At 37.8% G+C, this 26,471-nt stretch overlaps 1 protein-coding gene across 1 annotated transcript in view; it reads left to right on the top strand.

The window, feature by feature from the left end:
* TRIO (trio Rho guanine nucleotide exchange factor) overlaps window positions 1–26,471 on the top strand; it is a 180,804-nt gene that overhangs the window by 99,466 nt on the left and 54,867 nt on the right. The window contains exons 29-33 of the mRNA XM_010005090.1: window positions 153–343; window positions 3,391–3,492; window positions 5,724–5,866; window positions 6,536–6,635; window positions 14,795–15,038. Coding sequence (XP_010003392.1) covers window positions 153–343; window positions 3,391–3,492; window positions 5,724–5,866; window positions 6,536–6,635; window positions 14,795–15,038 — 780 coding nt within the window. The remainder of the gene's footprint in view (window positions 1–152; window positions 344–3,390; window positions 3,493–5,723; window positions 5,867–6,535; window positions 6,636–14,794; window positions 15,039–26,471) is intronic.

Raw genomic sequence — 26,471 nt, 5'->3', positions numbered from 1 at the left:
TTGTGTTTTTAATATTGCTTCCTTGGAATCTCGTATTTTTCAAGCTGTATTTAGAAAAAAATTAGATCACTTAATAAACAGAAGCTGTGCTTTTTAATTTCCTCATATTATCAACTTTGCATGGTGAACTGTTCTTCTCCCTGGGTTTTTAGGCTTTGATGAAAATATAGAATCTCAGGGAGAGCTCATCCTTCAAGAATCCTTCCAAGTGTGGGACCCCAAAACTCTAATTCGAAAAGGAAGAGAAAGGCACCTTTTCCTTTTTGAGATGTCCTTGGTTTTCAGTAAAGAAGTGAAGGACTCCAGTGGAAGGAGCAAGTACATTTACAAGAGTAAACTGTTTGTAAGTATTGAAGAAAAAATGACCATATTTAGAAAACTGTCTAGGTTAGATTAGATTGTGACTAAGCTCAGATGATTTAAATGTGCCTGGAGAACTTGAACAGCTATTGTAATGCACTAGAAGAGCAGCCTTGGAATATGTAGACTGAATCTTGTAAATTTGCTGCTTTTGAGGAGAAAGAGTAGGCTGAAAGCAACTACTGAAGGCTACATGTGAATCTTGGTGAGTCAGGACAAAGGAAAATCAAGATTGGGCTGAATTGATTTTGTGTTGTGTGTTTGATTGCTGGTTCTTTAAGGCTTATTTGTATAAAACAAAATCATGGAAGGAGTTAACAAGCTTCCTTCATCTTGTTTGTGTGCTGTTACTGTTGTAGCGATATCCATGTTAAGGATTAATTTTGATGGATAGTCTACACATACTGATCTGGAAAGGCAAGAACACCTTGTTATGGAAAAGTTAATTTCAGAATGTCTACTGAGACTAGTAGTCTTACAATAGTATTTTGTAAATAAAATTATACCACTTACGGTCTACTGAAAGGTTATAAAGATGGAATTTTTTTCCTCCCCAATTAAAAAAAAAAAATAAATAAAAAAATCTGCTATTTTCTTATCCCTAGAATGTATGCTTTACAAAATCTGACCCTGGAATTAGCATTCCCTTCCCTTACTGTCTCATTGAATGACTTAGGAGAGAGTAGTGTTCACACTAAATTTAGGTAGCCAAGTGAGACAACAGTCTCCCATGGATTGCTCTGCTTCTGCCAGAGGCTAGATTAGCTTTTCTACCAGACCAGTTTAGAACAAGTTCTTGAAATTATTTTACTTCTCAGAATCACATTCTACAAGACATTATTCTTCTAGTGATGCTATTGGGATATATGACTAAGTCTAGATGCTATAAATACTGAGCCTTTTCTCTCTGCTTCAGCCTCCTTTTCTGTCACTTGTTCCCCCTTTCCACCTCTGTGTCCAAACTGGTAAAGCTGGTTGGTTCAAAAAAACCTTTTTTCTCTATCTTACTTTGCATATTCTGTCACTTTGTTTCCAACACTTGCTCTCCTTCCTGATTCAAGGAAGCTAGAAGGTAAAATAGCAGCTATTCTGTTGATCACACCTTTCTTTGATGAACCCAAGAACTTGCAGAGTATCTTTGTCTTCATATTCTGTTTGGCAAAATAATCATGTAGTGCAGCTTACTATTATAGCAGTTCTTACAGTCTGATACTTAAAAAAGGCATTCATATGAATGTTGAAAGCATGCAGGTTGATTTGAGCTAAAGATACATTTTTATATTCAGTCTCCTGCCTCTGGAAGGTTGTTATACAAAAGTGAGGTCTTTTGCTTTACTTTGGGCATGATGGCCATCATGATTTCCCCAGCAGAGGATACTCAATGGCAAGACCTGTATTTGTGCAAAAATGTGTTAATGAACTCCTCTGACAAGAGATAGTGTCCAAAAGCAAATGCCTAGGAGGGGCAAAGCAGCTGTTGCTTTGCTAGGATGCTCTACCAGTCACTAGTAACTGGCAGTGCACGGGTTTCCTCACCTGAATGTGGTTTCTATGCACTCAGTCACCTGTAAGAAATTTCTCTTCTGCGAGCTTGTCCTTGGACCTCGTTTACAGTGTCCTTTGGCAGTTGTATTGCTCATGACAAATTGGGCACAGGCCAACCTCCCTGTGTTGGGTTTTGAACCAGACTCCCTTCCACTAACTTCACTTGATGTCTGCCAGTATTGAAAGGGATGGTGAACAACATATGTCAGCCTTGCTGTTCCTTACTGTACACACCTCTAATGCATTGTCCCTCAGTTGTCACTTGTAAAAATAACATTCACAAGTGTGAAGGACTTCTGAATTTACTAGGGTTTAAAAAATAAGCTACATTAAAAATTATATGATCTTGCCCATTCAGACTTTGTAGAGGGCAGTGCAGTAGGGTATATTTTCTTCTTAATTACTTAATGTAGTGTTGGATTAAGTATCTTACAAGCTTTTTAACACACATAGGAGTTGTTGGTGAATCAATTTTAAAATGTATCACAGGCTTTTAAGTATTTCAAGACTTAAGTATTTCACTACTTTAAATATTAAAGCTGAAAGTGCAGATGTGTTGGATTGGGGTATTTTTAGGAAAAACCAACACAAGCTGGCATCCAAGAGAGAGGAGAAAAAAAATTACTTGGGTACTGTGTATCCAACATCTCTTCTAATTAACAGTGTATGTGTTCATAATAATGTGTGTGAGGGGAAAAACACAGCTTCTATAAATGTAAGATAGCTCAGCAACTGTCTTCTGGAATGAAAGTTCCCATAGGTTGAGCTACATTTCTTAGTTTGTAATTTATTTATTTTTTTAGAGCAGGGCCTATATGAATTGTTTACTGGAAGCCAGTTCCCATGATTGAGATGTTGTTCCAGTTGGAAAGTGAAAACGTTTTGGATGATAATTAGCTAGTTAGGTCTGACATTAGAACATTCCCAGAGACTGACTGTTAATGTAGTTGTCCCACAGAATTCTCCAGGGAAACTGCATTTCTGAATTATTCAATCTGTTTCAGAGGGAAGGAAACACATGAGGAAAGGTTCATTTGGCAGAAAAGAGATCGGAGTTTTAGAAGATAGCAAGAGAATTCTTAAGTGTATCTTATCTGAGAGAAAACATAAAAATCAGTAAGAAGTAGTCATTGTCTCGTGATGGAAACCAACACTTAGTTTTTACCAACCATTTTTTTAGAGTTATAAGACTTTATTGTCAAGTTAAAAAATGTTAAATAAACAATTTGGTATTTCAGATTATAAATACTACTGTTTATTGTTACTTTACAAGAAAAACTGTTTAGCTTGCAGTTCTTCCTTTTTGAAGAATCCCCACCATGGCCACCAGAATAAAGGATTCTCTCTAACACAAGTTAACCTTTAGCTTCTAAAACTGTCTTAAAACATCAGAGCTTAATTACATAGAATGTTAGCATCCCTTTGTGACTTCTGAGAAAAAAAAAAAAAAGCCATGTCTTCCTAACAATTTTTAATTAATTCCAGACTTCTGAACTGGGTGTTACAGAACACGTAGAAGGAGATCCCTGCAAGTTTGCTCTATGGGTTGGAAGGACACCAACGTCAGACAACAAAATTGTTCTGAAGGTAATTCTAGTAGATGTGCTTGTACAGTCTATATTAAGTTGTGTAGCTGTTGCTCATACGTGTTGGAAAGGCAGCAAGTGATGACTTTTCCTGCTTTGAGAGGGACAGCTGCTGACATAGTTTTCCTTTGTGTGTAAAGGATGTGGTTTATATCGTAACTCTTGCGACTTCACAGCAAAGGGGAATCTGTGTGGCCTACTTAAACAAACTTGCTTTCACCAGTCAGAGTAGGAAGGTGTTTGATCTCATGTACTTCTTTAACTTGACGACTTCAGCCACTAGCTGACAGGGCAACTGATATGCCACAGACAAATTATGGCATCAGTGCCACATATCACGCTCAAGTCATTGCTGCTTGTTGGTGATGCTGTTTTTCATGGCCCATATTTTTATGTAGAAATCAAAACACTGCAAAAGATTTTTACATCTTTCTGTGGGCTACAAGTTTAAGTAGATGGTTGCCTTTGGGTCACAATGCATGCAACGCCTATAGATTTTGTGTCTGGGGAAGTTACAGGTGTCAGTAGTGTTCTCTGCCTAGTGAGGAGAATGGCTAAATCCATTTTTCCTGTGACTGATACATAACCTGGGACCTACAGTTTCAACTGGAGAACTTTTTTTGTAATACCACAAGCAACTAAAGGGTAATTTGATGTATTCTGAGGACTGTCTCAGCTTTTAACCTTTTCTTTTGTATCTCTTAGCTGTGTTGAGCTGAAAAAAAGTTAATCTTCCCATTAAACTTTGATATATTTTCACATATGTATTTGGTCATTACTAATAATGTCTCTTAAAAATGGCCACTCAAATTTACATGTTGCCACTAAAATCTGTGTTTTTCTAGTGAATTACAGGCTAAGAACAGCTCACATTAATTTTGTGACAGTAGTCAGTGAGTGCAAAAAAATTAAATGTTATATCACTGAATAATACAATTTGTTCAGTCTTAACACTCCATAATTTAACATACAGTGCATTGCATCCTGAAATTATCCTCCCAGGTAGAGCAGTGTAGGAATTCTGTTTAACGGCTCTCTATGTAAGGTCACTTTCAGGTGTTCTTGTTCTCTTCTCTGCTTAAAGCATAAGCTGTTTAGATAATTGTATGGTATATGAAGCTTTTAAACAATTTTGTTGATTTTTCGGGGGGGCTTGTTTTTGCACTTCCTTACGACATTAGTATTGTAAGTAAATTCCATGAAAACCTATATGAAAAATTGAACAAACCATGGTGTTTGGTTTCTTTTCCTAAATGTTTTTGTTTGTGAAAGAGATCAAAGATATTTTTCCTAACTGTTCATCTGTGTCTGCAACTTTCTCCATTCCTTTAGAATCCCTGGTAATTAAATGTTTATAGTGTATTAAATATTTGTAATATTGAATTGAAATAAATTTTTTCAGGAGACAGCAACTAAGAAATGTAGGGAATTTTTGCACATCTAAAAAAAAGGTTATATACAGTGTTGTCATAGAATCATAGGATGGTTTGGGTTATAAGAGACCTTAAAGATAATCTAGTTCTAACCCACCTGCATGGGCAGGGACACCTCCCACTAGACCAGGTTGCTTATAATGCTTATATTTAATAGCATTTCAGGCACAGGATAAAATAGGATTAAACAATCAGATTACAGCTTGGGCAGCTGGATGTCAAGTCTTTTCCAGGGTAGCTCAAAAACATAGATGCTATGTTGCAGGCAGTTATTAAAATACAATCCTTAAATTAGCTTTCTGCTTCTGGGTATGTTTCAAAAGTAGGAAGAGTAATAATACATTAAAAGTAGTGTGGAAGTACATGTGTTGCAAAATCAGTTAATTTTTCTTTTAGTGTTATTAGATTATTAAGTTAGAATTGACCTAAAATATAGCATGACTTTAAAATACCAATGTTCAGGGTGTTATTATTGGAATTCTTTAAGTAAATCCTCCCTGTCTTGCATGAAATGCATACAGGGCTTTACCCTTCAAGTTATGAAAGAACAACCTGAATCTAAAATAAGATGGTTTTTAAACAAAAAATACTAATAATGTTGAGAAGTGTAAAATAGTGTTTCTAATTCAAAACTAACACAACAAACTTGCATTTCCTTTTTTCTATTCAAGTTTTCAAAATTTATTCACAGAGTTACTCTTTATACCTTCTTCTTTGTGTTTAGTAGCTGACTGTATATGTGTATCTTCTCAGCTATAAGGGTCCATTGTGGGGATTTTGTTTCTTTTGCATATCAAAGGCATCCAGTATAGAGAATAAACAGGACTGGATCAAACACATCCGGGAAGTGATACAAGAAAGGACCATTCATCTGAAAGGAGCATTGAAAGAGCCGATCCACATCCCCAAAACTGCACCAACAACAAAACAGAAAGGAAGAAGGTAAGTACTATGTAAAATAATCAGTGATCTCTAAGTACACAACAGCACTCTTCCCTCTGTAGTGTTGACTTTCTAATGACTTTGAGCAGATTGGACAACTCTTTCCTCTTTAGTGTTGAATTTCTAATGACTTTGAGCAGATTGGACAAAAGCAAGAGTCAGTTCGACCAGCTTTATCTTGTGATTAATTTCCAGTTTCCTGCAATGCTGAATTTGTTGAGATTTCTGCTCTGAACAGTCCCTGACTTGTGTACATTCAGTCATTACAGAAGGGATTTGGAACTGCAGTACAAGATAGCTGTACTTTTTAGATTGTTACAGTTCTGCATGTGTTGTTCAGTTGCTTAGCTTCCTTTCACAGATCTTAAAATGTGTGACTGAGTGTTCTGCTTGTTAGCTTTGGCTAAGTGGCTGTGCAAGTTTCTTGCCATAGTTCTGGCTAGTTGGTTTTTGCCTTAATCCTACATGACGTAGACCTTGAGCAAAAGAATCTTAAAACCTAGAAAAAAAGTATTAAGTGCTGAATATTTGAGTTTTGCATCAGTTAGTTTTATCTGGCTGGTGTTCTTTGCAACTTTGTCTAGGTGCCCCTTTGTTATTGTTCCAATAGGGAACTAACACGTTGCAGACACAATGCTAATATTGTAATAAAACCTGAATTATTTGCAGAGACGGCGAGGACCTGGACAGTCAGGGAGATGGTAGCAGCCAACCTGATACTATTTCAATTGCCTCACGAACCTCCCAGAACACACTAGACAGCGATAAGGTAAGTTTCCCTGGTGTTGCTCTGTTCTGACAGCAAATGATTCATCCCATAATGTGAGATAGCTCCCAAAATTTGTCCTTACTACCTCCAGAGAGGATGCATGGAAATATTCAGTCTCTGAAAAATAGCTGTATGCAATCCAGAAATTATCTTGATAACCTGGTGGAGCAGTGATGATTGTTTACATCTAACACGTCTTGAAGGAATTATGTTTTTTCCAAGCTGAAACCTTTTAGTCCCCTGTCATCTTCAGGTTGTTCAAAGCTTTGACCCACTTTTAAAATAAAGTCTTATTTTCCATAAAGTTTTATACGCATGCACAGAATTTTTCTTGATGTCATTCTCAAACTTGCTGAAAGCATGTCATCTGCTTTTTGTATTACCTTGAGGTTGGCGGCTGCCGTGCAATTACTGTTGTGAAGGACAGACACTGTCCGGTCTTCGTGGGTTAGAAAGTGTGTTCACCTTCTTTGTGAGAGCTGATGGAAATGACCATTTTAAAGAGGACTAACCTACAATGCTATCTATGCTACTAGTGCTAGGGTTCCCTTTCCTCTTCCATCTCTACCCATAGATTCTGACTGGGTTATCCCATAAGGATAACCCAGCTGTAGTATCTCATGGGTGGAAGTAAGATAGGCATCAAAAGAGTAATGGTTCTTATGTGAAAGATGGGTCTGTTATTTTGGAATTCAAAGAAGATTTGCAAGTGACAAGTGTTAGGGCCTTGGAGGGAGTTGTAGAGAAAGATAATGAGAGCTTGTCAAAGAGAAGAATGAGTTAAAACATAGAAGCTGTCTAGCAAATTATTTGAAAACATGGTTAGGAATTTCTGGCCTATTACTGCTTGGGGTAAAATTGTTCTGATGAGCCGCTTAAACTGCACAGGTAAATAATCAGTGTATTACAGGGCAGCTATGTGAATAGGTTCTCAGAGTAATATTTTGACCATTCTCATCATGATCTAAAAGAGAGTTAGTTTTCTGTGTTTTTGCATCTCATTTAAACTCTATGTTTTTAATTTTTCCCTGTAAAGACAGCAACAGGAGAAGAATTACAAGGTACTTACAGTTGCTCTTGTATTTGTCAAAAATAGCCCATATTCTGAGCTTGTGCATTTGCACTGGAATTGGTTTGTAGTTTTGGTGATGGTTTCTTCTAAGGATATCTGTAGTGAAAATGGTTGGTTAGAGAAAAAAAAAAACAAAACTCTTTCGATGACTCTTGTTTTGCAGTTTTATTTTTTGTATTCTTACTGAGCGATGTAGTGATTTACAAAGACTATATTGTGTGTACAGGCAAGCAGTTTAGGGGTTTTTTGTGTTGTTTTTTGGGAGGTGTTTTGTTTTGTTCTGTTTTTATGTGTTCTTAACAGTTTCAGTAATCTATCACACTCAAAAGCAAGACATGGTCTCTCTCATTTTCCTGTGTGCCTCCAGGCTGGCTAGACTGTGCTTCAATTCAAATGGAGGTGATGCCATCTATCCATGCCACGCACAACCATTACCCTCTCCAGTTGTTTGTGATGTACAGTTCACTAGGGAGTAGCATGGATTGTCTCCTCTTGCCCCTCCTCTAATATTTCATGTATGATGTGACAACTGCTGAGAAAACTGGCCAAGTGAAATACTCTCAGGATTGTCTTCCAATCTGACATGAGGAGGAGTCTTGCCAACAACCTGTTCAACAGGAGTTATAAGAACGAGAAATAGAGAAGGCTTTTAAATACAAATTGAGTTTTAAAGTTGTTTAGTGAGCATAGTGTTGTTTTTAAAGTAGTTTTGAGTTCTCATGTTAGTGTACAAAATTTTTGTTAGACTTTTCTTTGACAAGAAAAACAAACTGAAAATTTGGAAACTCCCTGGAAGTTATTTGTGCTAGGTATTGTGTGTCCAAGAAAGAAGTTTACTGTTTGTGCACTTTTAAAAGGTGTGTGAATTAGTATAATAGCTTTTTTTTTATGTTTATATTATGTGTTTTGACTTGTTAAAGACATTAAGAAGAGAACATTTTTAATTTGTTTAAAATACAGAATACAAACTGCTAAGGATCTGCAGCAGGCAGAAAGCCAGTGAAATCTGTAGGATATCTTAATGCTTGCTGAATCTGAAGTAATCTCTCACTTTGTATGTTGAAAATCCATTAGCTGCAGTCCATTTGGGGCTTAACATTTACTCCCTTTTCACACCCTAGAAGACTGAAGAATGTATGAATGTCTTACAGAGGTGGAGTAAAACAGTTTTAGGGACTTTAAGTGCTGTTGATGTGGTTAGCCAGATGGAGTAGTGGAACTCCTCAGTTGAATTTGAAGAATGTCCCAAACTGAGCTAGGTTTCCAACTGAAACATTTAAAATATCCAGTAATTTTAAATAGTGTTAATGAAGTAGTAAAAATGTTCAGCACTGTAGCACTTACTATGCTGAACATTTTTCTGTTCATTTGTGTCTACCGCTGTGATTAAGAAAAGACAACAAATAGCAAATACCATACTAATCAACAGTGACGTAAAACTGTTTGTTTTCTCCAACTATATGTTCAGTTGATTATTTTAAAATAAATGTTTTGGTTAGAAGTACTAAACTGTTATACAGGGAGACTATAAAAAATTAAATCCTTTATCCACAACTCAGTATTCTTTCTGACCTCCTCAGAGGTCAGCTTTGGAAAAGCTAAAAATCCTTAATCTTGGTAGTAAGTGGTTGAATATTATCCAAATGATATTCTTTCCTTGCATCCTGTTTTGTGACGTAATTGGAAATGCCTTAACAGAGAATAACCTAGTGATTAGCTTTTTTCTTCTCCACCCTGGCTTTTTGGGCTAGAATTGTAACCTTTCATTGTTGGCTCCACTGCTGTGTTGCTTTTGAGTAATGACTGGGATGATGCAATAGACCATATGTTTATAAGACTGACATGCTTTCCAGCTTCTTGTCAACTGAAAAGCAGAATTAAAATTCAGCATCATCTTAGAAAATGAGATAAATTAATTGGCAACAAATAATTCAATTTAATAGGAACATGTTTGAGCTAATGTAAATATGTGGAAATAGTTAAATACTAATGAAAACAGTGAGAATGTTAATAGTTTTTTGAGAAGATGATCTAGAAGCTATAGAGGCTCACAAGCTGTTTATTATTTTGAGTGTGATGTAATTATGAAGGGGGAGTAGGAGGGGAGCAGTAGTATATTGGCTTGTAGAAATAGGATGTTGAGCTGTAGAACATGAAGTCCATGTTCTTTACTCAGCACTCGTAACGCCTCTAGTAGATGCTGCACCCAGTTTTGAGAATTTTGGCAAATTAGTGAGCCATTGGAAGAGTTCCAGGGGAAGAAAAAAAAACAACCAAAAAAACTCAAACACAAAACAAACAAACAAAAAACCCAAACAACAAAACAAACAAAAACAACTAATGAGACATCTACCAAACATAACTTAAAAGGCAACAGATAGAGTCAGGACTAATGAGTCTAAGGAAAAAAGGGAGGAGGAGAAACTTCAGGTCTTTAAATGTGTAAAAAAGCTATTATGAAGAGTTACAATTCAGTCTTTTATCTGTATTTTCAGCAGATGGGATGAGATGAAAGGACTTATCTTTAATAAAAGATTGCAATAATACATATTTTTTATGGGTTTTAAAATGTGAAACCATAGAGCAGACTAGTTGTGAAGACTGGGGAATCTCTGTAACTCCAGATCTTCGAAAACTGTGGATAAATGTTAATCATGATTCATATAGATGTAGCTGATCATGATCTACAGGAAGAGAAGGAAGTGGACTAGGTAACTTAAGATCCCTTTCCAGCCTGATTTTAATACCATAGGGTGTATCGTCATACTGAAAGACATGCTAAATATAACCACAGCACTGACCCAAGCTGAAGTATTGCAAGTTGCAATTGAGTCCAGAGTGAAATATAAAAATTTTTGAGATGAAAATTTCTACTCCATCATAGCATCTTGTTTTTTCTGAATTGAGTGTTCTTACTGTATGTTTCTTTCTCAGTAGGTATTTTGTCCTTAGCCTTTCACAGCATTCTCTCCTTTTATCTTCTGTAGCAGTGTGATGTTTAGGTGGCTAATGAATAAAAGAGATGACACTTGGCCCGTTCATTCCGCCTTTCAAGAGTTCCTAGCCTCAGAGCTTGAGCTGATTTTGAATTTGAGCCAATGTATAGGAAATTAAACTGGTAGGCTGAAGGAAACAATGTACATCTGATAGGTCTTTTCATGCCTATATTAAGAGAACTGGTAGAAACATTAAATAACCCAAACTACTGAGAAGATGAGAAGCTTTTATAAGAAAGGCTGTCATAGGGTGTTATCCTAAACAGTAGGAATTGTGCTAGCTGCTCTGGGTGGTCAGTGGAGCAATATTTTATCTTTAACAAATTGCCTTTTGTGCCCAGCTGGTAACACTTTGTACTGCTATGTGAAGTTGTGTTTCATTCCCATGTTCTTTAAGCTTGTGTGTAGTACTTTGGAAAATAGAAGAAGGACTGAAGCAGCAGGAGACAAGCAAGTATTTTGTTCTGCCAGCTAAGACCGCAGAGAAGACGACTCCCACCAGTAGAAAAAATGCTAATAAAAAAACCTAGACATAGTGCTAACTATATGCCTCTTTTTAGATTCAAAAACCAAGTCTGGGCATCTACCTGGTCAAAGCAAAACACTCCCTGTTTGAGATAGAACTTTTGTGGGTCTCTTACTTCTTTCCTCCCACAGTACATGTTTCAATTTTAAAAGGGGACTAAAGATTTTCAGGCTTGAAATAATTAAGAAAACTTACTAGCCTACTCTCTTTCCTTTCCCTTCTTTTCAATGTAAAATTACCATGGGAGAGCAGACAAAATTTAATTTGCAGTCCTGAGACAAGGTTATATGGCTTGATGTAAAGACCGTTCTATGTGGCAAAACTCTCATCAGTGGTGATCTCCCCAGGTACTGGTGGGAGATGAACTCTGGTTGTGGTGTCACTGACCAGTAAACTATGCTAAGAGTGTATTCAGCCAGTAAGTCTGTATTGTGGGTTTTTTTCCTCTCTATAAGTGACAGTGCTAAAAAGGCCCCAGAGAGGTGAACATAGATGGTTAACATTAATTTCAGCAACAGCAAGACACTGTGTCCCATGATAAGCTGTTTAATTAAACCTTGCACCTCTTTTAATCTGTGGTTCTATTTCTGTCTGGTTTTTGTTTCTCATCTCAGCTGTCTCTCCTGCTTCCATGTTTCAGACATAGCCTCATTTATTTTTATCATGCATGATTAATTCAGTTTACATAAAGGGTTTCTTGAGAAGGGTGGATAAAGTATATAAAGCCCTTGTTCAGCCTAAATTTGGATTTAGATGGTTTGTAACTCTTCTCTTCAGTGCAAATTGGTCTCTCGGTTCTGCTGTGCCTCTTGCTCTTCCCTCCAGCTAGCCTAGAGAGCCTTGCCAAAGCTGTCCAACAACAGCTGTTGAGCAATGTGCTTAATCACAGACACTCCTTGCTGTCCAACTGCATTTAATCACTGTGAAAGATGAAACTGCTTTCAGAAAGTGTGTTACAGAGCGAAAAGGAGCAATGAAGCAAAGAGGAAAGCAGCATTTCCTCACCGTAACTGTTGAAGGGAGAGAAGGGTTGTTATCCTAAAGGAGGGGAAAAATCGGTAAACACTTTTTTTTCGCAGTTCTCCATGACAATTTAGATGTACATTGGGTAGAGAACATCATGTTTTTCGGTGTGAAGAAGTCCTGCACAAAGTTGCATCTCACAGAATTAGTGCATGTTTGAAGATAGTGTAGAACTAAAAACTGCAGGCAGGAGGTGTCTTACTGTTCTGAAGTGTGATTGCATATTGAATTTCAATGGAACACTGATTAGCTATTCCTATTCATCCTATTCCCCCAGTATGAAAGACTGGTATTTTTTTGTACTTCAGTACTTTCTGACATAGCCGCTGGCAGCCTTTACTTGTTTATTTCCTTCAGCTTAATAATATATAAAATACTTAGTGAAAATAAAATCTGAGATTTTTTTTTTTATTAGTGGAGAGAAAAGAAATATCATCTATATTAAAGCCAAAAAAAGTGGTAGTTGCAGTGGTCACAAAATATATTTTAATCTCTGTTTGTAGGAAGTGAAGGGTGAGGAAAACAGGCAGAGCACCAAAACTGCGGTTCTGTAGGTATTTAGGAGAAAATACAAAGACTAGAGGCAGTTTCTGGGAAGTGTCAGTTTGATTACTATCTTGGTTCTTGCACTGACTAGGGACAGATACGGATTCTCCTGAGAAAAATTTGGTCTGCATTGGATACCTTGTGAAGTCATACTTCAACAGCTTTTTTGTCAGTCCCCATCAGGCATACAGATGGTTTCAATTGTTTCTGAGTTTGTCTGAAGAAGGCTGTAACATAAATCAATACCAGAAACTAAGGGAAAGCTCTTTACTTTTCCCCCTTTGGCATAGTTTTGCATGGACTGAAAACTAGTATAATATGGCAAAAGACTGTAAGGGAACAGGAAACTTTTTAATGAGGGAGGAGGTAGCATGTTTTGAAGAAAATTAGCCCTCCCTGTAATTTGGGTATTGGGGCTGTCTGGAGAGATGTAGTAGAAGTACTGTGATTAATTTTTAGCCTGGATGTAAATGGGTTCAACCTGATTTATCTTCCTTCAACACTAGATGCATGAGTCTTTTCTGCCCTTCTTGGCCCCTGCATCCCCCAGGAAAACTTCTTTTTTCTTCTTTGTGTGCACACACAAGCAAGGGTGGCTGGTGAAATCAGCAGGCAGAGACCATGGGAAAGCTCTGAAGTTATTGCAGACCATCTGCTAGGAGTTATGTCCTGTCATTTGTAGAAGGCTTGAGGAAGAAAAGGTTGGAAATCACCTTCCTGCTTGATAACAATGTTATCCTAGAGAAGGTTCTATCTGGTCCTCAGTTCCACACTTGCAATGAAAACTAATAAATAAGTAACAATGCAGTCTCTTACCTCCTTTTCCCAAAGCTCTTGGATTTTAGCTGGCAGCCATGTAAAAGCCTAAATGTAATAATAAAAAACATACCAGGAACTGTGCAGTATGTTACTGTCGAACATGCTTCTATGTTTTCTGCAGTTGGAACTCACACAGAGTATCTGTCCTCCTTTGTCAGTGTAGAGCATTGCAGGATTGCCTGGCTGAGATGGAGGAGTTTACTGGCTTGGTCCAAAATTACTGAACTCACAGAAGTTGCCTACCAGCTGAGATCTGATACTAATATTGCACTGAAGCAGCCTGAGCTATAGAAGTAACTCACACATGAAAAGCTGAAGTAGCCTGGAATGCCATTGCCATATGGAAGGAGAAAGAATTCCCAGGCTGTTTGCTTAAGTTGTATGGGTGCTCTGGTGCTGAGCAATCTTGGGAACTTTGCAAGGTTCTGATAATAATTTTCATTTCACATCAAAGCAGACGAAAGAATCAAAGACAGGAAACTTAAGCTTAGGCAAAGTAATTCTAATGAAGTGTTTTGAAGAGGGAGAGGAAAACCCTGAGCTTGCATGCTTTTAATTCACATTTGTGTCTTTTTATTTGGGGAATCAGCAAATATGTGAAAGTTGTAAGCCTGTAATAGTTAAGTATTTGGGAAACTTATGTAAAGAACTTTATGCTGCTTTTTATAATTATGTATAGTATCTGCTGAATGATTTTGTGCCCTCAGTATGTAGAGAATAAACTGTGAGTGAGGTGAGAATAAGGAGTGTAAGTTCCTTCGGAAAAGGTCCCTCTTTTTGCCTTGAATTATAAGATAACAAAGCTCATGAGTATTTTGTAATACCTGGCTTTTTGTTGCCAATTATCACCCATAAAATATATTCTGAAGTGATTGCTACTTCAGCTTTCAGTAAAGAGCAGTCTAGCAAGAAAAACCACTTAAATCCTCCGCCCAGCACTGTCAGAACCAGCATGCTTTGAACATAGACAGAGACAAGCAGAGTTAAAAATCTGTTCTAAGACGCCAGAACTGCCCAATTTTGAAGCAGTCGTTTCATGATGTGGAAAGTCCTAGAAGCTTGCTATCTCGTCCAAAATACGAATCCTGCCAGGAATCCTAAATAGGTAACGGTGCGTGACGGATGGTTTGATAACAACCGTTCATCTGGCTTCTCCTTCTTGTTTCTCCCTGCACAGTTGTCTGGTGGGTGTGAGCTGACGGTGGTAATCCACGACTTCACTGCCTGCAACAGTAATGAGCTGACAATCCGCCGTGGGCAGACAGTGGAGGTCCTGGAGAGGCCCCATGACAAGCCCGACTGGTGTCTGGTTCGAACCACAGATCGGTCCCCTGCTGCAGAAGGCCTGGTCCCCTGTGGGTCCCTCTGCATCGCTCACTCTCGCAGTAGTATGGAGATGGAAGGGATTTTCAACCACAAAGGTAGGAAATGATGGAAACAGTGTCTCATTCTCAGCACTGCGAGTTTTGGGTAATGGGAAGTACTGTGCAAACAGGCACTTTGGTGTTCTTGCACTGTTTTGGTTTCTAGTTTTTAATTAGATAAAACACAATGCTTTTAGCAACCTGCAGCCACACTGTCTATTCCAAAATAAGCAGTTGGCAGATCTCAGTGTTAAGTGAAAATGTGTCTGAAGACAGGGAAGAGCTTTAAGCAAATTAATGTCTTGGTGAACAGAGTTATAAATCATGTTAGATCAAGTTGCAATGATAGGAAAATCTATACGTGTCATGTGCGGGAAAGGGAGAAGGGGAGAGAATCTCCAACATGCAATATCAATGGCTCCTGAGAAACCCTGCAGTAAGAAGTCATCACAACATCAGCCTCAGCAATGGAAAAGGTAAATACACATATTCATATACTCTGGCACAGGGATCAACTGTTTGGACTTGGGTATTTTACTTAACCGAGTTTTCCAGAGCAGCAGTGGCATATTCATCCCTTTGTCCCAGAACAGCTCTGAAATCTTTGTTTTTTCAGATGCATGAAAGAATGTGCCCCTGAAGAGTGCAACAGAAAACTGATAATTTTTTTTTAAGTTTTTAAGACTTTGGTGTGCTTGTAGTTCTTTGACTCCATGAACTCCCGAGGCTCAGAGAGTAGTTTGTTCTTAGAGAAAATGCTTGATTGCTTCCTCTGAAACTACTTGAGTTTGCAGCCTGTGAACAGAAAGCAATGTGAATTAAAAAAAACAACAAAGCAAACCCACACCAGGAAAACAGTTCACTAGAAGGTGTTTCATCACATGCTGGGGGAAAAAGAGCCATTTCAAAAAGTCTGTTATTGCAAGTAACAAGATTAGCTGGAAAGTGGTGTTGGGGAGAACTTGTTTTCTGAAACACAAAATTCTGGGTTCAGAGAGCTTTTCATAAATATAAACACAATTTTTTCAATTATTCAGTCCATCCCAGCTATCACATTATAACTCTACCCAGATTTTTCAGTCACTGTATAAATGTGCTTGTATAAAAGTGAGGAGAGTTTGTGTTCCTTACATTAGAAGCATGCACAGCAGGAACTTCCAGAATGCCGGGCGATTGGGAGGGGAAGTCTGAAGGACTGAGTTGTGTAGTTGGAAAACTTTTTTGTCCTCTGTGTCTTACAACAATTAGATAGAGAAAGTTTGCAGTTGTTTCGATTATAAAATTGGAAAATGCAGTTGGTTATCACTAAAACATTTCTTCCTTTGACAGGGAGGTGAAATCATGGAAATGTCAACAGGGTTTTTTTTTGTTTAATGACCCTCACACAACTGAGAAATCCAATTTCCTTTGGAGCTAGGGGACCTCACCTTTGAATGCAGAGAATTTTATTAGGAGAGACAGATTGTACTTGGTATTTTATATGAACAACATTGAACCTGTCAGACTCCTGAGGGAGAGAGAGAGCTGGTTTTGTATTTGAGAGGTTACCTTTATTACTCAAACTAGTGGATGTAATCTGTATTGCTTTTTTTTTTTTCCTTAGTGTTTGGGGGAAATGGGGCAGAGCATTGCAAACTTACTGTAGTTTTTGTAAAGTTGCTATAGTTTGGCATGTTGCTTTGAAATAAAGAGGATTCATTAATTATATTAATCATGGAGACTGAAGAAGAAAAGGCTGTTGCTAGAATGAGCATGATTACAGAGTTGAATGCAGCCTCAGAAGTGACTTCTGTCCCTGCCTCTATCACAGCCTTCCTGTGGGGTGTTACAGCAAGGCATCTGAACCCCGGATGATAAGAAGCAGCTGCTAATTGTTTATTCCCACATTACTGGGTGTCAGGCTTTAGGACCTGGATGTTTGCTTTGTAAAGTTCCTGGTGCATGTGAGTGTGACTGAAGCCAGTGTGAACTGTCTTGAACATGCAAACTATTATATAATGTTAAGGAAACTGGGGAAGAAAACAGGCAAAAAAACAAACAACTATACAGTGAGTACTTGAAACCACTGGATATGTTTGACTTCAATCTCTACCCCAACTTTCTAGTGCTTGAAAGTGTTTGATAGTGTTCATTTCATGGAGGGATTGCAAAAATTCAGCAAAATTAGTTGAGTGCTATGTTTTTATTTCCCCTACCCCCACAGTGAAAAGTACCTCAGACAATGCCACAAAGCAATTATTCATTCTCAAGTGCTGCGTTTGATTAAAGATCTTGAAATAAGGGGGAATACGCTAATCAGAACAATAGATAAACAGATTGTATTTTCAGAATTAATGGGCATCATCTGAGGTATGAATTCCTAAAAAAAAGCCAAACAAAAAAAAACCCTAAACAAAACAGAAAACACAACCCCCATAACAAAGAAAAAGCAAATTATTTGCATAATTTAACTCAGTCCACACACTTGGGTAGACAGCTCTGAAAGGTTGTATTTCCTAGTTTTCTAGTGCTTGATTCTACAACTTCAGTATTTTTAATTTTTTTTTTTTTCTTGACCATAATTCAGTAAACTTTCAGGTTTTGAATGATTCACCAATTAAGACATTTGCCCTCTGGAGTGTTTCGGTCTGAAAATAATGTGGTAAGTCAGGTTCATAGTATGAGCATCCAATCTGAGTAATTCTGTGCAATTCATGGGCTAAGCCACGTGCAGTAGACACAAGCCTGGAGTTTGTGCATGTCTGCCATTGCAAGCTGTTGTCAGAAGCTCAGAGAGAGAGGTTTTATGTAATTCCAAAGGAAAACGGGAGGTGATCGCCATCAGAAATGGTGTGGGTAGATGCTTGTGGCTGTTGAGTGCTTCGCCTATACAAATGGCTTATTAAAGCAAAGAGTTTTGCACTTCTTTCAGTGTCTGTGGAACCTACAATTTTGATCATTTCAACAGTGTTTATCAGTAACATTTGCAAATGAAAAAAGTTAGAAAGCCATGGCATAACAGTGAGCTTTGAAGCTTTGCAGTGGGAAACCTAATTTACAGCTGGTTCTTAAGTTGCGTTAAACCACATTTCATCCCTGAGTACAGAAATGTTGGGAGGTATTTAATGCTCTAAATAATCTCAAATTATTGTCCAAAATAGGGTAACATGAAAGATTATTAAAGCAAAAAGTATGTTCAGTGAAGCCTAGTTCTGACAGCTGATCTTGGTCATTCCTTTGTCAGTCTCTGTCAGTCCACATGCTATCTGACAAACATAAAAGGTAACATTTTATTCTCATATTGTAAGACTGCCTCAAAAATTACCCTTATTGCTTGTCTACAAGTGTGTATGTTACTTTTCCTCTAAGAATGTGTATTACTTTAGATATTTAATCAGTATTAAAAAATAAAAATTAATGCATTTACATTATCTTCAATTTTGTTAAGAGTATGGGGAAAGCATTACATAGGAAAAAGACATTCACTAGGTGGATAGTCATTTAGGAGGAGGGTCATATACAGGTTCCAGACCTCTTACTTACTCTGCTGGATAGGAAATCTATTTTTATAAGTTATTGGGGTCATTTAATTAATTTGACATGCAGCTTACAGGTTAGTACATTTTAAAAAAATTAAATCCCTTTTGTAATGGGGAAAAAAAAGACAAAGAAGTGGGTAGTGAAGAGGTTGAATAACAGTTGGCACACTCTACAAAAAATAATTTACTAGCTTTAGAAGAACATGTTTTTCACAAGTAATACATACGGCAGCAATTTTTTTTGCAATGATTCCCCACATGTTATTGAGCGTGGGGAGAACGAATGTTCCTACTTTATTTGGTACTTCTGTCTTTTCTTAATAAGGGTTTCTTTTCATTCTCTGGTACATCCTTTTTATATGTGCAATTCTCTTTCCTTTGTTGGTAGGGCATTTACATAGACAGAGCTTTGGGTAAAGGGCATTCAGTGTAATGAAATTGTAAGCTTGGAAAAGTTGGCAGGTATATAAATGTTGTAAATCTCTTGCCTGTTTAGATGGTAAATTCACTGTATTTTCCAACTCTGTAAGTACTTCTGAAGTCTGTAGAATTTGTGATAGTCTATCATACCTTTTCTGTAAATGCTACTCTTTGGAGTGGTACAAAGGCTATAATAAGCCTTTGCTCATGAGGCTTAGGGTTTTTCAGGACAGTATAACTGCTAATTCGTATTAGGATCTGTTTGGTTTGAAACTTGGACACAGATACTTTTTTTTTTTACATGAAGGTGCGATGTATGCCTGTTTTATATGTTCTTATAATCAAGGTATCTGTATATATGGCTTGTTCAGATCTGAAAGGTTGGTGATGTCTTAGTAACATGGTGACATAGCGTGCACCACTACAAAACTGAATACTGGCTCTTAATTTTACTCTCAGTGTAATATCCTGACTGCTGCCATGAACAGAAAAGCGTTATTTCAGCAGTTGGGTTTTGTTGTTCCTAGTTGTTTTATTGTTGTTGTTTGTTTTTCCCCAGTTATAGTATCTCTCAAATAATTGACCATAATAAGGAGAATTAAACAGCTGATGCTTTCTAAGACATAGGGTTCTCAAATTTGTTTTAAGAGCTGTGTAGTAAGGCCTTTTCTAACCTGCAAGACGGGAAGGAGTGATGTAGAGCAGTTGTTGGAGGTGTCAGAGCTCTTCTTAAGCTAGTATGGGGACCTCCTATTCAGGAATTAAGAAAAAGAAAAGTTTCATAGATAACATAGAGATATTTACCTAGTTAAAAAAAGAGAGAGATTGTATAGTGAAGGCCACAGAACGCGATATATCATTATTTGTTTCATTAATCTTGCTCTTCCACAGCTGGAGATCTTCTATTAAAAATATTAAGTTTAGAAGAAAGGGGAAGGGGAGAGAGTAAAGGTAGAATGTCTTGCATATGATCAAGAGCTTTGAAAATTATGATTGAGAAATGGGGTGTTTCCATGTCAAATCCAAATAGTCTTATGTAGGAAGAGGAAATTCTGGATAGCAGCAGCAGCAGCAGAATGTCATTGAGTAAAATGGGAATCCAGTGTGAATAATTAAAGAGCTCCCAGTCTGAAGTGGAAGAAAAGAAGGGTGACTTGGGCAGCAATTGTTTCCTTGTAAGCAGAGGGAGGCTGTAGAAGGGGAAGATTTGCTATTGTGAGACTGCAAGTGAAGCATGCATGGGCCATGTGTAAGGAAAACAGATCCCCATCCGTGGCTCGGAGCCAAAGCGCTGCCTGTGAGACTGTGACAGACTTTGCAGCTGCAGGAAATGAGTTACAGCCCAGGCCAGCAGGGAAAGTAACTCCGAACAATGAGGAGGTAGGTACCCTACTTGATTTGCCTTGTTGCCTTGGGGCCACACGGCAAAAAGGTGGGGACTAGTTTCTAAGGCACTGGGCAGGAAGGGATCTGCTTCTGCTACACAGCAAGGCACAAACACATGCAGAAAGTGGTATCAAGAAATACGTTGTAGTAGTGCAAGACACTAAATGATGATCTAAGAATTGCATTTCTTGATGAATCAATTACCTCCTAATAAAATTTCCAAATAACAGGCTGCCTATTCTGATAACCAGCTGACAGCTTTATGAGGAGCTCACAGGAGGCAAAGTTGAGCAGTCAGTTGAATTTCACACTTCTCTCATGTAAATTAGCAAAAAATTGTGGAGTGTCAGTTCAGCTTTATCAGGCAGACTTGCGCTTGAACAGAGGTGCAGGCATTTCAATAGCTAACATTCAACTTCACAACTATCAGTTATTTTGAAAATCTACTAAATAATAAATTTCCATGTAATTAGAAATATTTTGCCAAGAAGCAACCCTAATAGCTACAAAGATAGTTTGAGTTTAGGTTGTGTGTGTGGTTTTTCAAACTTCTTATCATGCTTTGGTCCAGGTAAATAAAATAGCTGCAGTATAAAGTAAAACAAGAATTCTTTATCATGGCTTTCCCACCTTGTGGTTTTAGTTGAATTTGCAGTTAAATACATGTTTGGAGCATAAGTAAACTTAAGTAAAATGTTGCCAATTGACTGTGTTCCATGAGAGCATAACCTTTGCACTACGTGTTGGACAAACTATAGCAGATAACAGCCGAATTCTAATTCAGCCTTGAATGAACAGTAAAGTCTATATGAATTGCTTCCTTGGCACTGTGCAGTCCTAAACTCGATAGAGAGATTCAGCGAATCTCACTATTTTAATTTCTAGGAGATTTCTCTATAAATAAAGTTTATATGTGCTCTGAGGTGTCATAGAATTTATTTCTGTATAATTTGCATCTAACTCTTGCACTATTCCTTTTACCATAACCCAGCCCAGGAAGACCTGTCAGATATATCTGTTTTTCCCATGCTGACTCTATTTATGGGCATAAGGATGTGATTAATTTGTCTTGGGAATTTTTGAAATTTTGTAAGGAAAGCTTTCTGCCCTGTTCCAGAGCTCGGTATTACATATGAGAGAAAGAAGAATTTTTATAATGCTGTCTTGAATATAAGTTTGGTCCCAGGCAGCTGCCAAATATATTTCTCTTATATTGTAGTTGGAAAGGAAATCGGTGCATAAAAGTATCTGGTTCAGAACAGATGTATTTGCACAGCTGATCTCTGGGAGGTAGAACGTGAATATAAACCAGCAATTCTGATGGCTTTACACTTCCCAAGGGAGTTGTTATTATACTTGCAATTAACCTTTCTCTGACAGCAGTTTCTTTTTCTAACCAAGGTTTTTGAGGCAGAACAGAATGCAAACTAAAATCATATCCTGTCTGTGTTGTTCATATCTTGCAATTGAAGAAAAACATCCTGGAGTGGTGTTTATTTTCTGTAACTGTCCCTCTTCAGGTACAACAGAATTCTTGAAAAAGTTGCTTTAGTGTTGGAAATTACTTCTTGAGGATGTCTTTGTTACCCATATTTTGCTTTGGTGTTAGTAAAACTTCAGACTTTCTGCTCCAAAGAGCACCTGAGAGCAACCACAAAGCATTTCTCTTTTCAGTGAGTAAGTAACTTGGCAGGTTGGTGAGGGGTAGGGAGAGTGGAGATAGGGACACCTATTTTGACAGGAGAGTGCTCCTAGAGTCTAGGAGGGGACATCTGTGGTAGGACATCTCTGTGCTGGGACACTGGTACAGCCCACAGATCTGCTGATCATAGAATCACAGAACTTTTGGGTTGGAAAAGACCCTTGGGATCACCAAATCCAACCATCATCCCTACTCGACAAAGTTCTCCCCTAAACCATATCCACTAACACCACATCCAAATGACCCTTAAATACATCCAGGGATGGTGACTCAACCATCTCCTTGGGCAGCCTGTTCCCGTGTCTAACCACTCTTTCTGTGAAAAAATTCTTCCTAATGTCCAGTCTAGAGGCTGTTCATTTCCAAGGACCATCTGGGTGATTTTGATTGTTGTGTTTTCTTTGTGTCACAGAACAGTGTAAGACTCACAGTGCCCATGAAGTCTTTTTCTTACTCTAATTTTATGGCACTTTTGCTACTATGGATATCATTCTTAAACTTGATATTGAAAGGAGTATGTGTTCAGTGGAGATAAGAATGGTTGAGGAGCTGCTTCATTTCTAGGCAACTCTGTCAGATGCTTTTTAACAGATGCCCTTGACCTTGCATAAATTATTGGCATGGGTTTCAAATCACCACTTCGTTATACAATGTCTTGGTGCTATTTTGAGTGCATATTCACTGATACAGGTGTAGTTCCAATTTGGGAAATGCTCCTGATGGCAAAGCTAGCCTCCAAATACATTTAAGTCTATTCAGTAACAAGGCTGTGTTTATAATTTACAAAAATGCAGCATGTGAAATCCAGGCTGAGAGAGAGAGAGAAAATGCCTATTTCTGACTTTGCTTTCCTGTTAGATATAGTGCAGAGGAATTGTGGAGTTTGCTTCATTTTGTTAAATATCTTTTAAAACAATAATGGAAGCTGTGAGAGTCTTGAGGTTTTTGGGTTAAATGTTAATGTTTTAAATCCAGACAAATGCTTTGGGCATCTTTTCTGCTTCCAGAAGCAGGAGGGTGTTGGGTCATGGCTGGGCCTCCCTCCATCTGCCATACCCTGCAGTGCTGAGCAGCTTAACCTGGTGTGTTAACGTGGACGTGATTTCTGGCAGGCAGCACTGAGCAGAGACAAAAGGAGAAGTCTTGATGAAATCCCCTTGTAACTAACCGAAGTGCATTTGTACAATTTGAACTTAGCAGAAGGGGAGTAAGAAGAATGTTTTGGTCAGTAACACAAACCAACTAGTAGCCCACACAGCTTGCAGAAGCAATTCCTTCAGATGCTTATATATGGAACCTTAACATCGAGTATTTCTTGCAAGGAGTGCATGTCCAGTTTTAAAAGCTTTTATTTTAATTGCATAGCTTGGTTAATAGAATGGTTTTCCTTTTCCTTTTAAGCGACTTAAAAGAAATGACTTTTAAGTCAACAACATGATTCAATATTCTGGACACTTCTGGTTAATATATTCTTACTCTTTCCTTTTGTCTTTGCATGCATTTCCAGCTAAAATAATTAGCTAAGAGATTTATTGTAAGAAGAATCCCAACGACTGCATGTGTAAACTGCATTTTCCAAACCAGTTTGGAAAAGAAACCTTGTTTTGACCAGATTTTTTTTTTTTCACGCCAGCAGGCTTGTTCCTTTTTTTTCACTGGAGTGGGAAGGGAAGAGAAAGGGTGGTTTAAATATAGTTGAGGAGACTACATGAGAAAATTCAGATGAAGAAAAAAAACATGAGGAAGGGTAACTTGGATAATAAAATTTATGTCAAAAATGAGTGTTTCTTCAATGTGTCTCATTAAGACAGCAAGTATTTCGCACTTGGAACAATTTTTGTGTTTTCTCCAATGTAGAGATGAAGCATGGCATATTTCTTCTCCCCTCCCACCCCTCACTAAGTGCTGAATGTATGTGGAACCACATTCCTTGCCCTCATCCAAAAGATTTTGTTTGAATTATCTGAAGCTGGTTTGTTGTGGTTTTGCTGACAGTGGCTGGGATCCTTCAAGCTGATTTGGCATGCTGCAGTGGTGACTCTGTTGAGGAGTCAGAATTTTCCCAAAGCTTTTCCAGATAAACAGAAGACAGGGGATACTGAATGTCTCATCGTTTCTTTGAAAGGTCTCTTCATTCTTGGGAGTGGTATTAAAGGCTCCAGTTCCTTGGCCACAGGACAGAATTAAAAACTCAAAAAAATAATAGCCGAGTGATTAAGAAGGGAGAGAGTTTACAATGTCATGTGCTTTTTGAAATTCTTTCTTACTGTAGGCATGAGCAACAGCTAGGGCATGTTCTGCTAAGCTGGAGACAGGAAGGGCTTGTTTAGATCCTGGCCTTGGTAACTGAATAGTTGGATAAATGGTTCATTTCCCAATATTTTTAATTAAAGCCTGAATGATTCAGTGTCTCTGTATCAGTTGCTGGTGACAAATGATTTACCCAAGATGTAGAAAGGAAGGTTATTAATCACCCAGCTGAAGATACCTCTTTTACCCTCAATCAGAACATAGTTTTCCCAGGTTTGCCAGCTAATTACATAGCCTGCATGTTTTGTTAGAGGTGGTTGTTAGTTTGTCTGGGTATTTTTGATTGAAACACCCCAGCATTTTGAAAGGAGTTCTTGGAAATCTCAAATTAAGGATGTTCACACAATTCATTGCAAAATACAATTTCTGACTGATTCAATTGGAAGTGTCTCTGGCAGCTGGCAGCACTGGTAGTAAAGAACAGGAAACAACACACTGAATATAAGTCCAAAGAGCCACTGTTGTAATGATTCCGCTCCTTGCAGACCAGCAGTGTTATCTGTGAGACTGAGTAGCAGCAAGGCTTTTTTTGGGCGAACAGGAGGATCTTTGTGCATGGAGCTGAAGAAACCAGATCCTAGTGGCACAGCTGTGCTCCAAGTAGTTAAACTGTGGACACATTGTACGCTGAGGAAAAGGCAAAGTTAGGCTCCTTTCAGAATTTTAATCATAGTGTGGGAGCTTACTTTTGAAGATTGAACCTCAGATTTATTTACTGGTGCATGGTGGCTGTTTGACAGTTTCTTGGTTGTGTTACAGTATTCTGATAGGAGTCTGACTTGCCAAAGATACGATTTGCATTCAAAGTCTACCTTTTTATTATTAATATTATTGTTATTATTATTATTATTAAAATTAACCTAGGAAATGCATATGGTAAATAAAATCCTTACTGGTCTGTGCAATGCTAATTTAAGTCAAGAATTTTAATCGTTTTGGATTTGTGTCTAACTGGTTTGGATAAATCTTTTCACTCCCACATTCAGAAACATGACTCAAAATTGTAAGAACTGTGCACTTCTAAACGATGAAAGCATTTATCTTATAGATAAATGCAGACATGGTTTTAAAATAGTGACATTTGGATGCTGGCAGAACTGAATAAAGAATTCACTCTTCTGTTAATTTCAACTATCTTGTAGGCACTTTTTCACTTTTAAGATGAACAGAAATTTTTTAAGTAACTTTGTAGTACTGACTTCAAAATCTATGAATTGTTTTTTTTAGTGTAATGTCTGGAATAAAAGGGGCAAGATTCGAGAGAAGACACGTTTAGATTTGCTTGGCTACAGCACTCAATTTTGAAGCCAGGGTTTTAGTGCTATAATATTTGAAACTTTTTTTTCCCACGAAAGGTAGATAATAAGGAAAAGGTTGGCTCTTTGGTTTCTTTTTTAGACTCTAGAGCAAGACAAGTTAACTGTTTAAAAATAGAATTACTGTGGGTTTTTTGCTTCCCTTCTTGTTCTGCTTGTTTTCCCCAAGTTGGTGCAAAATGTAATGGGGCTTTACAAAGATTAGTTTGGAATGCTGTTTATCCTTGTTGTAATATAAGTTAAGTAGTTATTTTTATTACCTTGCAAATATCTTGCAGTATGATAAACGCAGTCAGTTTAACTCCAGTTTTCATCTTAAACCAAAGAAGGGATGAATATTTCCATTCTTGCGTGTAAGGATAATTGTACCCCCAGATAAGGTAGCACTTCCATGGGGAGGAGGTTGATGGAATGGCAAATGGTGGTTGCAGACGCTGCAGATAGCAGCTGGCACCTGAGAGAAGCTGGGCCTGTAGCAAGCTAATTTATTTATTTTTTTTGCTGCCTACAGCAATCACTGACAAATTGTTGCTTCTCTGCTGGGGTAAGCAGACAAAATGATGATACTTCAGAATGATTTTGGCAGTTCAACATTGTCCATCAGTGAGTCCAGAGTGTAATTGCAGAGGGTTGATTCTAGTTGTTCACCACTGTAATACCTATGGGCATGTGGTTCTTCATTTGCATATATGATACAAAGTATGTACTCACTGGAATATAGTCTTTCTTACAAAATGCTGTCTTAGAAGTTGGAGGGCTTTTTTGCCTGGAATTTTAAAATCTTTATGAAGTAGCCATTGGCAAAAATTTCCCCTGGCCACTTGCTTTTCACATGTTT

The sequence above is a fragment of the Chaetura pelagica genome, unplaced genomic scaffold, assembly GCF_000747805.2.
Source record: "Chaetura pelagica isolate M959 unplaced genomic scaffold, ChaPel_1.0 scaffold219, whole genome shotgun sequence".
Classification (NCBI taxonomy): domain Eukaryota; kingdom Metazoa; phylum Chordata; class Aves; order Apodiformes; family Apodidae; genus Chaetura; species Chaetura pelagica.
This window is presented reverse-complemented; position numbering and strand designations above follow the sequence as displayed.